The sequence below is a fragment of the Macaca fascicularis genome, chromosome 7 (assembly GCF_037993035.2).
Source record: "Macaca fascicularis isolate 582-1 chromosome 7, T2T-MFA8v1.1".
NCBI lineage: Eukaryota > Metazoa > Chordata > Mammalia > Primates > Cercopithecidae > Macaca > Macaca fascicularis.
Genome location: NC_088381.1, coordinates 130,788,506 through 130,801,563, shown reverse-complemented (window position 1 = coordinate 130,801,563; position 13,058 = coordinate 130,788,506). Strand labels below are relative to the sequence as shown.

The window sequence follows — 13,058 nt, the reverse complement described above, 5'->3', positions numbered from 1 at the left end:
GAAAGACATAAAATCAATAACCTAAGATTCTACATTAGAAACTAGATAAAGAAAAACAATTTAAACCAAAGCAAACTGAAGACAAGAAATAATAAACCTTACAGCAGAAATCAATGAACCAGGCAACAGGATAACATCAGAGAAAATCACAAAAACCCAAAGCTGGTTCTTTGAACAGGTCATTAAAGTTAGTAAACCTCTAGCCAGGCTAACTGAGAAAAAAGGATAAAGACACAAATTACCATTTATCAGAAATTAAAGAAGGGCCGCTACTATTCATCCTATGGACATTCAAGCAGAATAAAGGGTTACTGCGAACAACTCTATAGCTACCATTGATAAGCTGGATGAAACAGACCAGTTCCTTGAAACATGAAAACTACCAAAACTTACAGGAGGAAAAATAGATAAACTTCATTTGCTCTTTATTTATTTAAAAAATTAATAATAATTAATAATCTTCCAAAACCAAGAAAAGACCAGGTGCAGGTGATTTCATGGTAAGCTCTACCAGTTTAGGGAAGAAATTTAGGGAAGAAATAATACCAGTTCTTCAAGTCTTTTCCAGATAATAGAAGCAGAGGGAGGTCTCTTAACTTAACTCTGAGGCAAGCACTACCCATATAGCAAAACCAGAAAAAGACATTACAAGAAAGGGAAACTACATATATATATATATATATGTATAAAAATAAAAAATATATATAGTCTATATATATTATATATAAATATATAGACTATATATATTTTATATATATATTTATATATAATATATATAGATTATATATATTTTATATATATATATGTGTGTGTGTGTGTGTGTATATATATATATATATTTTTTTTCTTTGGGACAGAGTCTCACTCTGTCACCCAGGCTGGAGTGCAGTGGCACGATCTCAGCTCACTGCAAGCTCCGACTCCCAGGTTCACGCCATTCCCTGCCTCAGCCTCCCAAGTAGCTGGGACTACAGGCCCCCGCTACCACACCTGGCTAATTTTTTTTTGTGTTTTTAGTAGAGATGGAGTTTCACCGTGTTAGCCAGTGGTCTCAATCTCCTGACCTCGTGATCCACCTGCCTCGGCCTCCCAAACCAATATTTTTCATGAATATAGATTCAAAATCCTCTACAAAAATTAAATTCATCATTGTCTAAAAAGAATTATGACAACCAAGTGGGGTTTATCCCACTTATGCAAGGCTGGTTTAACATTCAAAAACCAATTGCTGTAATCTACCATACAAACATGTAATTCACAAAATAATGAAGAAAAGTCATGATTATGCCAGTCAGCACAGAGAAAGCACTTGATGAAATCCAGCACTTGTTCTTGATAAAAACTCTCAGTCAAGTTTGAATAGAGGGGAACTTCTCTAGTTTGATAAGGAACGTCTATAAAAAGCCTATAATATTCTAACTATTTTTTCTTGTACCCATTAACCATCTCCCCACCCTACCCACCAACTACCCTTCCCAGCCTCTTGTAACCATCCTTCTACTCTCTGTGTCCCTGACATCACTTGTTTTTATTTTTACATAACTAAAAGAGCTTAATTGGATTGTTTGTAACACAAAGGATAAATGCTTGAGGGGATAGATACCTTGTTCTCCATGATGTGGCTATTATGCATTGCATGCCTGTATCAAAATGTCTCATATACCTATAAATATATACAGCTACTATGTACCCACAAAAATTAAAAATAAAAAAATTCTACTGCTAACAGTGGTCTATATCTTAAAGTTATATATTTTTAAACAAAAGAGAAATGATTGGTGTCGGATTTGTGACCTAACATATTCTTCAAATGAATTTTTCTTGCCTTCATGCATGAATGATAATCAGACAGAATAAAAAGCTTTGATCATAGTCTTTTCCTCTTAAAAAAATATGTATTTGTATTTGCACTAGATGATTGTTGTTTTCTCTCATTTACTTTAAATGATTTCATGGCACAGTGAAGTTGGCCAAAGGAAGTACAGTACTTTCGCAGCAGTTTTGACCGGCTGAACCTAAGTGGTGGTGTCAGTAACTACATATCTATTTATGGAAACTGAAAGTCGGCAACATTTTGCAGTGAAGTTGGGGAAAGGGTGCTGATACTGAAGGGTTGACTTTTCTTTCTGAAATTAATGCCTCTCCATTTATCTGCATCCCCACACCGGAATCACAGAATTCTTTGTAAGGCTCAGTCTCTTTGAAATGAATAATTCATTTTTATAAAAAATGATATTTGAAAAAGCTCCAGACAACTCATACTCCTTGATTTTTTAACTATGGTTTTGATAGACATGTAAATTAGAATTTATAGGGAAAATCAGACCCCATTGTGAAAAGCATTAAAGAAAAAGATCTCTTTCCAGTGCCAGAATCTGTAGATGAGCTTATTTTAAATAGACTTTTGAGACTTCTCTGTATCTTCCAAACACATAGCAGATTACCAAAAAAGTATTGTAAAATGTAACTATGAATGGTGTGTGTGAGCTGCTTTCAATTATTCATGTGAACTGTATATTTAACATGAAAAATTCAGTAGAAATAAAATATTTATGCTATTAAGTCATCATCCTATATCTTGAAACTAGCAGTATAGGAAAGTATGTTTTAAAATATTGGCATAAGCACCTATCTTTCAGCTTTTTAAATCAAGTAAAGGAACCATGGAACTTTTGGGAAATAATGGATGAGATGACATGATAACACCATAATATCAAAATAATTTGGGTGTAGAGCATTGAACTTGGATATAGTAGACTGGCTGTTGATTCTGTTTTGGGCACCAGAGTTACTTAACCTGAGCCTTTTCAGGACTCTTATAGGAATATTTTATCCTCCTTGTCTTACATTTATCTATTTTTTTCCCAACAAAAAATTGGGAATATGGTGCAGGCACGATTCTAGGTCCTGGAGATACAAAGTCCCTTCATCACATTCTAGTGGGAGAGGCAAACAAGTAAATATATAGTGGAAGCTTTCTTTTGATTGCTCCCATTGTCTCAGTAAAAACAGGAATCACAGTTATCAACTGAGAGTAAAGATGGCGAAGGATGTGAGAAGAGTGGAGTGTGTCTGAACTGGTTATCTAAGAGAGTGGAATAGTGAATGGACAAGAGAAACACAGGAGGATTTCTGAGCCAAACAAAGTTCCATTTCAGGCTAGTGGTCATAAATTTCACTAGTTACCTATGAGCATAATATTGTGTTTTAATCCACTCATATTTAGTCAAAGAGGTGTAGATGCAGAAGTAAGTGAAAAGTTGTGTTTATCCAAAGTTGAAGTTTGGTCAGGTGAATAAGAGAAGACTCAGGGACTCCAAAGATCTGGGAGTTGAGGATGTTTACAAGGGTGTTTGCAAAATTTTGAAGAAATACTTCATTGATAAAAACTCTGCCAGCATATAAGAAATAGTGTTTTAGCATTCAGAACAGACACGTGAATCTACACACTGGCAGAATCGGAATGTAATCCCAGAGCAAGGACTTTTTACCTTCTTAGCATGAAAGGGGCCAGGTGATTGGAGCAAGGCGTCCAAGTCCTTGCAGGATTTGCCAAAATTGACTGGAATTAACATCAATCTCCTACTTGTATCGATATTTTTACCAAGAAACTTAGACATATGATTGAAAGACTTGAATAAATGGATTCATTCTGAATTTTATTTCTGAGTCATATCTGGGACAATAATTATAACATGTGAGGGCAGCCAACTAATTTGCATGTACCTCTTCCTTGTAATCAATCTATGATTACCAAACTTTTATTCTGAATTGATGTTTTGTCTTTGACTGGCACTGGGTAATGTCAACAATACCTTTGAATTATACCATGATGGATGGTTGCAAAAACCATTGAAAGGGAAGGAAGCCAGTGTTGATGGAGTAGTTAATATATGCCAAGAACTTTATATTCATTATTGGTCATTTCTATATTTCTGAAAATTAGTATTGTTATCTCCATTTTACTGTTGAAGATTCTGACACTCAACATCTGACTGATTTCAAATCCCATGTTCTCTCTATTGCACCCATGCTGCCCCATCCTTCTCAGTGGAGACTTATTGTTGAGGTTTAACTACCTCAATCCCTTGTTTTCCTTTCTCCCCACAAAAATGAAGCACAGGTTGAGAATATTCTCATTCGGATAGAATTATGCTGCTTTGAACCAAATAAACTAACTGATAATAATTTAAGGGGGCATAGTGTTCCTGTTTTTTTTTTGTTCCTGGTATTGAGGTCTTGATATTGTTGTTCAGGTAATCAGTCAGTGGTACCTGATACATTATTTATAATAATACAAAGAGGAAAATTACAGCCAAGAAATCCATTCTGTTGATTATCCATATGTGTTCTAAAAGAGATGGCCTAAATCTCTGCCCATTTATACTGTACAGTATTTTCAAACAGACTCCAAAACTGCCAAGATAATTACAGTGTGAAATATCTTGTGCCAAATAGTTATGGCATCTTCTTGCCAATAATTGAGACAAAAAAATTCCCATAGAATAAAAAATAACAGCCAAAATAGCAAGCTTCTCCTTGTGGAAGCCAATGGTTTTCTTTAGAGAGGAAACAACAGATGAAATATGAGTAATTATACTATGTAGTCTCTTTGGCCAAGAGTATAATTGTTTACCTAAGCTTTTTTCTTATAGATTAGAATCTTGTGTTGCAGTCTAGTAGATTGATTTAACTGCCTCTGTGACTTCTTTTTATTTTTAAGATTAGGCAGTCCATGACAAAGAGGTTAATTGCAACCCAATAGAGCTAAACTAATGTTTTATTAAGAAGGAGTTGGCATCCTGAGCTTTTAGGAGAACAAATGTTCTCATAATGCCATGAACAACTTACAGAGCAAGTATTAGGCTCTTCATATTCAGCTGTCTGTTCACATTACCCTATATCGACCACATCTAAGTAACATCAGCAAACTTTGCTGAATAATCAGTCACACCAGTTAGGTCTCTAAAGGTGAGATCAGTAAATGTATCACTGGGAAAAGTTGAAACTGCTGATACATCTTTTTTCTCTGACCTAGACAGTATGGCAGCTCAACTTTTTCAAAGTTTGTACAGTACAAGTTGGTGAGAGATCAAATGAACTAATATAGCTAATAATAGGTAATTCCAACGTGTTCAAGAACACAAAGGGATTGGTATAAGACATTGTTAGTGATAGCAAAAATTTAGAATCTACTTCAATGTGCATGATTGAAACATATGTGTGATCAGGAAGGAGCAAATTATCAATTCTCTGAGATGATAGAGGTACAGGTAAGAACCAGGTGCCATAGTGGTTTAGTCTGGAGGTGGATGGGAGAGAAGGGAAACTGAAGCCTGTCACATTTCTATGACCATTTTGCCCAAAGCAATCCATAGATTCAATGCCATTCTTATCAAAATACCAATGTTATTTTTTTACAGAATTAGAAAAACATTTCTAAAATTCATATGGAACTAAAAAAGACCCCAAATAGCCAAAGTAATCTTAAGCAAAAAGAATAAAACTGAAGACATCACATTACCTGACTTCAAGTTATATTACAAAGCTATAGTAAACTCAACAGCACAGTACGGGTATAAAAATAGACACATTGATCAATGGAACAGAATAGAGAACCCAGAAATAAAGGCACATATTTACAGCCAACTGATCTTTGACAAAGCCCATAAGAACATACACTGGGGAAGGGAGACCTTTTTCAATAATTGATGCTGGAATAATTGGATTGCCAAATGCAGAAGAATGAAACAGGGCCCCCTATCTCTTGTCATATACAAAAACCAACTCAAGATGGATTAAAGGCTTAAACATAAGACTTGAAGCTATAAAAATACTAGGAGAAAGTCTAGGAAAGCCTCTTTTGGACATTGGTCTAGGCAAAGAATTCATGACAAAGACCTCAAAAGCCAAGACAGCAAAAATAAAAACAGGCAAATGGAACTTAATTAAACTAAAAAGCTTCTGTACAGCAAAAGAAAGAACCAACAGAGTGGACAGATGACCTGAAAAATAGAAGAAAGTATTTGCAAACTATTTATTCAACAGAGGACTAATATCTAGAATTTATAAGGCACCCAATTCAACAACAACAACAACAACAACAAAAACAAAATAACTCGATTAAAAAGTGGGGAAAGGACATGAATATATATTTTTCAAAAGAATACATACAAATGGCCAACAGTATATGAAAAAATGCTTGACATCACTAATCATCAGAGAAATGCAAATTAAAACTACAATGAGATATCCTCTCACAACAATCAGAATGGCCATTAAAAAGACAAAAAATAACAGATGTTGGTAAGGATGTGGAGAAAAGGGAACCCTTGTGCACTGTTGGTGGGAATGTAGGTTAGTAGAACCTCAATGGAAAACAATATGGTGATTTCTCAAACAACTAAAAATAGAACTACCATTTGATCTGGCAATCCTGCTACTGGGTATGTACCAAAAGAAAATAAATCTTTACACCAAAAAGATACCTTCACTCATATGTTTATCACAGCACTATTCACAACTGCAAAGATAGAATCAATCTAATTGTCCATCAGTGGATGACTGGATAAAGAACATGTGGCATATATACACAATGGGATGCTACTCAGCCATAAAAAAGAATGAAATCATGTCTTTTGCAGCAACATGAATGGAATTGGAATCCATTATCTTAAGTGAACCAACCCAGACACAGAAAGACAAATATCACATATTCTCACTCATTAAGTGGGTGTTAAAATGTGTACACATGGATGTAGAGAGTGGAATGATAGACATTGGAGACTTGGGAGGGTGAAGGCATGGGAAAGGGTGGACGATAAGAAATTCTTAATGAGTACAATATATGTTATTCAGGTCACAGTTAACCTAAAAGCCCTGATGATTATACAATTGATGCATGTAAAGAAATTGCACTTGTACTTCATAACTTTATATAAATTAAAAAGAAGACTATCAGGTTTCTGTTTTTATCAATAACGTTTTTGGCAGGGGTTTGTGCTGACAGTAAGGAGAGAAGGACAGCATAGGCGTTGTGAGAAAAATCCTAACTCTTTGGAAATGGAACTGCAAGAAGGCCCTAATCAGAGACAAATTGAAAGATTACTGAGTAGCTCAGAAAGCTCATCTTTGAATGCTCCCATTGATTTTAATGTGGACCAAAACATTCCTTTGCTTTGCATTGATTCTCCATGTTCTAGGGTGTTTTGATAGCAAAACTCATAAATGATTACTCAATTTTACAACCGCCTTTGGCTTTGATTTCTCTAGGAAGAAGGAATCCTTTCCAAGTCTTTTCTTCTAAATTTCTCTCTTCTGGTACGTCTGAGTCAGTTCAACATTTACCACCACTTTTTTTTTTTTTTTTTTTTCTGCCAGCAGTTCCCTAGTTCTCTTTCTGAAAGCAGATTATAATCCTTAACACTTCCAGAATTCCTTCCCCAACCTTCCTTACCCTGCCTTTCCTACCTTCTTCAACCAAAAGACTTCTTTCATATAAGCTATGCTGATACCTAAGAACTGAATATATTTTCTTCTTTAAATTTTAAATATTTATGTATATTGCAGATGCTGTAGTCCTATTTAACTTATTTCCTCATTAATCATCATTAATTCATTCACTAAACAAAACCATTCAGTAAAACATTCCACAAAAACAGATCTAGTGCCCACTATGTGTTAGTCAACCATGGTAATATGGTCTGGCTCTGTGTTCCCACCCAAATCTCATCTTGAATTGTAATTTGAATTGTAATCCCCACAGTGGGGGAGGGACCTCATGGGAGGTGATTAGATTATGGGGGTGGTCACCCCATGCTGTTCTCATTATAGTGAGTAAGTTCTCCTGAGATCTGATGTTTTTATAAGGGGATTTTCCCCTCTTGGCTTGGCACTTCTTGCCGCCATGTAAAGAAGGATGTGTTCGCTTTCACTTCTGCCATGATTGCATGTTTCCCAAGGTCTTTCCAACCATGTGGAACTGTGAGTCAATTAAACCTCTTTCCTTTATAAGTTACCCAGTCTCAGGCAGTTCTTTATAGCAGAATGAGAATGGACTAATACCAAGGATAGAAAATACAAGATCTGGCACCTAAAAGTCACATGATGCAGTCAATTTTCTTTTCATCTATGTTCAAGGGTAGTCTTACTCAGAATATGCTGACTTAAAACATTTTTAGAATGATGGGTTAATATTACCTTTCTCTTTCATTTTCTTTCTGTTTTTTAAATCAATGATAGTCCTATTTTTACTCTTGGAGAAAAATGCCTGTGTTTTATTTTTACTGTTTAAAAATGATTTTTTTTTTGTTCAAGAAACTAAAATAAGCTAAAGAAAAGAGATAAAATATTCCTTGATCACACTGACTTCGTGTATAAAATAAGGTACACACATATGCAGACATTTGTACAAGTTTTTTTCTATTAGGAACTACTGCTTACTCATTAAGAAACACAGTTGTAGTATGTGCTCGTGATGGCTTCAAATGGAAAACCAGAGGAGGATAATAAGCTTTCATTGTCATATTTCTCCTTCCTCACATTTATTTTCATGAATGATACTGTGAAATCAGAGAAAACCTGCAATTTGATGATATGTATTCTTTTATGGATCATTTAATTTATTCCTAAATGTCTCCTTTTTTTTGTCAAAATATTTTTTTGGATAAACCTTTTTTTCACACAGGGAATGAAAGTGGGCATTTCTTTTAATCCAATTGAGTTATATCAAGAGCTGTAATTTTAACTGTTTTAGAAATCTGAGCCTTCAGTAAGTAAAAAATTGACTTGGAATTTTCTAGAAATAGTCAAGGCAATTATAACATTCTGTTGATATAAGGTGCACAAATTATCACCAGGTAAAATTATAATATACCTATGACTTATATAGTTACTGTCCTCCGAAGACACCCTCATCACTTTTACCAAACAAAGCAAAACCAAACCAAAAATGAGGGATAATGAAACAAAATAAGATTTATTTTATATCTGATTTTTAAAGTTACAAATACAATTGATTTATGTTATGGTGTATTTTATGCCAGGCCCTGTTTCAGGTGGCAAGAATGGAAGGAAAAAAAGAATTTAGCAAGAGTGACTATTATATTAATCAACAGTTGCATCAGTGTTGTTAGTACCAGGTGAGGTATGCATCCCATGATGTGCATGTACAGAGGAGAGCACGTCTCACTTGTGGGTGAATCAAAGAAGCATCGAGGTAATGCTTTAACTGAGGCTGCAGTTACCAGGTTAAGTGTTAGCCAGACAGATAGGGGAGGGAAAAGACATTCCAGGCAGACAGAATGATTGTAACATGTGAAAACATGGAAACACAAAACAGCATAGGGTGTACAAAGAATTCCTAGTAGATTTAATTTTCATTTTGAATTTATTCTTTATTTGATTTGCTATTGATTTCAATAAGGCTGGGATGCAGAGCATGTGTAAGGAAGTGGCAAGAGAGAGGCAGAGCAAATCACTGGGATCAGAAAATAAATGACCTGTATACCAAGGATATACAGTGTTATCCTGGAGGCCTTCAGGTTTCTGTAAAGGGTAATAGGGTAAAAGGCATGTGTTTTAGAAAGAATTTTGCAAGCAATGAGGATGTGGTTTTGGAATGCTGCCTAACTCAGGTGAAAAATGGTATGTTGTCTGACATAGTAGGGTGCAGAGAGGAGATTCAATTTGAGAGATATTTATTGATGTTATAATCTATAAGGCTGGGAAATAATTGTGTGTGAGTGTGTGTGTGTGTGTGTGTGTGTGTGTGTGTGTGTAGGTAATAGTGAAAAGAGGATGGCGAATTTCAAGTTTCTCATTTGGGCAATTAGAAATATCTTGGGGCCATTTGAGAAGATCAGGGATGCATGAATGAGGCAGAGTGGGTGATGAAGGGGTAAGATGGTATCAGTTTTGGACATGTTGAGTGTTGTCAGATGCCTGTAGGACACTGTAGTAAGAAATGTCCAGTGGCTAATTAGACACATAAGTCTGGCACTCAGAAGAAAAAGTCTCAATTTGTCATAGAGATTGCATGTTGGTTTTTCATTAATGTTGAGTTTTTAGAGAGTTGGTGGCATATCTGATACCTTTTTTTGTTTCTGCAGCACATTGTACACGGTAAGCCTTAGGGTTGCATATGATTCCCAAAACCTAACCTATTTTTTGGTTCTAATTACTAGGATGGGGCCCATTAATGTAGAAGAAATAAAGACTTTCCATCAACTGATGCCAGTTTATTTCTTTTCCAATCCACTTATTGAATACATAGAGAGACCTGAATTGGTGGGGCAATACAAAGCTTAAATGAAATCAGAATCAGCCTGAAGAATAGTAGTAAAGAATGATGTCACCTGCATTTTATGGTTTGACAGATATTAGGCAGGTGTACAGGTGTATTTCCAGAATTTCTTCCTTAATTTTTTTTTTGTCATATTGTCTGAAATTTCATCATTGCCATCATTCCTTTGGAACATCAGGAGTTTTTCAGTTTTAAGGAGTTGCCTAATAAATGACCTCATGAAGGGTAATTGTTATTACCTTCATGAGGTTTTTATTACCTGTTATTACCTGTAGAAGTTATCAGATAGTGTTAACAACATTTTTTAATGAATCGGAGCTTTTGAGATATCTAGAGAAAGGATAGTTGAGACAGGACAAGAGTATGGCTGGTTATGTTCTATTTGTTCACCTCTTATTGACATTTCCTTGAGATTAATGATTTCAATGCTGGCAATTTGAGGACCCAGAAGAAAATTCTTTCCTATTAAATTGCATTTCTTTCCCCCAAAAGTCACTGCTCTTTCAGAAGGCATTATTAACAATTCTAGATATTCCAAAAATAAATTTAGGTATCACTGCAGTTGTTAATAACAGATAAATAACATTTTGCTATGTTACAAGGAAGATGGAAGTGTGTGAGATAAACCATAAAAAGCAAGATTTGTTGCAATTCAGTTTTATTCTCTTATATCTACACACAAATGCATGAAGGACTTTTTATTAGGGTAAGACAAGCTGCTATAACAAATAAATCCCCAACTTTCAGTGGCTTAATCCAATAGAAGCACATTTCTTGCTCATATAACAGTCCAAGGCAAAGGATCCTGGCTGGCATATGGCATTTTCCCACGCAGTTATTCAGCAGCTTTCCTATCCCTTTGGGCCTTGTCATTTGCATCCTTCCAGCTGGTAGAAAGAAAGAGAAATTATGGAGAAGTCACAGTTGCTTCTTCAATCATGGCATGGAAGTGACACACATTACTTCTGTCTACATTCCATGGGTGAGAATCAGGGACATAGGCCATACTAAGATGCAAGAAATTCTGGGAGATATGTTCCTGGTTGGACAGCTATTTCCCAGTAAGAAAGCTATACAATGCAAGGAGGAGCACAGAATTTTGTGGACAGCTGGTTGCCTTGGCTACGGGGACTATATCACAGATATGGGCAAAACCCAAAGGTCACACATAAAAATTGCTCATTATTTTATAGCCACATTTCAAATATATGAGCACATCTATATAGAAGGAAAGAAAATACTTTTGTTTGATACTTTGCATTCATTTTGGATATTATGTGGTTGCTGAGATCTTTTTAGTACTAGCAAGAATGTTGGATTTCTTATTCATTGTGTATGAGAAACTGAGACTTTCTTTCCTTATTTTTAAGGTTGGACGAAATTTGCCCGATTGACACGAGCTTTGACAAATAGCCGAAGTGTTTTGCAGCAGCTCACACCAATGAATAAAACAGAGGTGGTCCACAAACATTCAAGATTAGCTGAAGTAAGTATGAGACAAACTTTGCTTCCCAAGATGGTGGTGTTGGTACATTTTTCTTCCCCAAAATGATTTAATATAGATATTTCTGGCTATGATCTTATAAATACTTAGCTGATAATTTATGTTTCCCTTGTAGAAATATAGAAATCCCAAATATTTCTATTCATTCTCTCCAACTTTTGAAATGGGAGTGTAGCTTATGACATCCCAGGTCATGTCTGTAGAGTACAAGTTTTCTTTGAGCATATCAGATAGGGAGTTCTTTCATTGCTTCATGAGTATATGCAGCAAACACATATTCAGGGTATGCTCTGTGCTTGGCACTCTGCAAAGGATGTAAAGATAAATAAGAAATGGGCCCTGTCATCAAGGAGTTAAATACCCAACAGAAACTGATCATAAGATGTGAAAAAATGCAATGACAGGGTGCCGTGGGAGCCTGTGCAGGAGAATTTGCCCAAATGTGGGGCCCTAGGGAAGGCTGTATGAGTGAGATGATACCTGGACTGAGTGAATTCTGAAGGGAAAATGTGAGAGTTAGTCAGGTAAAGAAGGGATGCAGTTTATTCCTACTAGGGAGGCCAGCATGTACAAAGGCTCAGAGATTCGGTAGTATGATGACGCTGAGTATGACTTTAGTGTAGTTGAATTCAGATGGGGAAGGAGAAGGTAGGGTAGCATATAGTGAAATGGTGGTGGCTGGTGTCTCATGTGCCAGGAAAATGACCTTTGTGTCTCAGAAAAACCTCTCAAAGGAGGTGCATCCTAATTGGTTTCTTTTGCAATTTCATGTTTTTATTGTGTTAATTCAAAAACTTTATTCTAAGAAGAGGCCCATAGTTTTTACCAGATTGCCATAGGGATCCAAGGCACAAAATAATTAAAAACTCCTGCGTGACCTAGTGGCTTTGTGGAGAATGGAGAGGTAGGGAAACCAGTGAGGAAGTCCTAGCAGTAAGTAAGTCAGCATGACCACGGTTGTCAGCAAGATAGTGTCAGCAGAAGCAAGTGGATTGCAGACACATTAAGATTAAACACATTTGTTGATACATGAGAATAGTATGTGAAACAAGGGGTTGAGTCCAGTGCGATTCTATGTTTTTTATTTAGACGACAGGGTAGATAGTACTGTTGGTTAATAAAATGATGAATGTAAGAGGAAAGAAAGACGATTTGAGGACAATGACCATGAGTTCGGTTTTGGGCATACTATAGGAAGTCCTAGTGGAGATGCCTGAACGGCAGTGAGATTTATGGGTTTGGCACTCTGGA

General features: G+C 35.8%; 1 protein-coding gene across 2 annotated transcripts in view; it reads left to right on the top strand.

The window, feature by feature from the left end:
- Positions 1-13,058, top strand: part of KCNH5 (potassium voltage-gated channel subfamily H member 5) — a 346,531-nt gene that overhangs the window by 46,522 nt on the left and 286,951 nt on the right. For both annotated transcript variants that reach the window (XR_012416327.1, XM_005561443.4), the window contains exon 5: positions 11,674-11,789. Coding sequence is in view for 1 of the 2 variants with exons in the window: in XM_005561443.4 (XP_005561500.1) it covers positions 11,674-11,789 (116 nt within the window). In the remaining variant the exon portion in view is untranslated. The remainder of the gene's footprint in view (positions 1-11,673; positions 11,790-13,058) is intronic.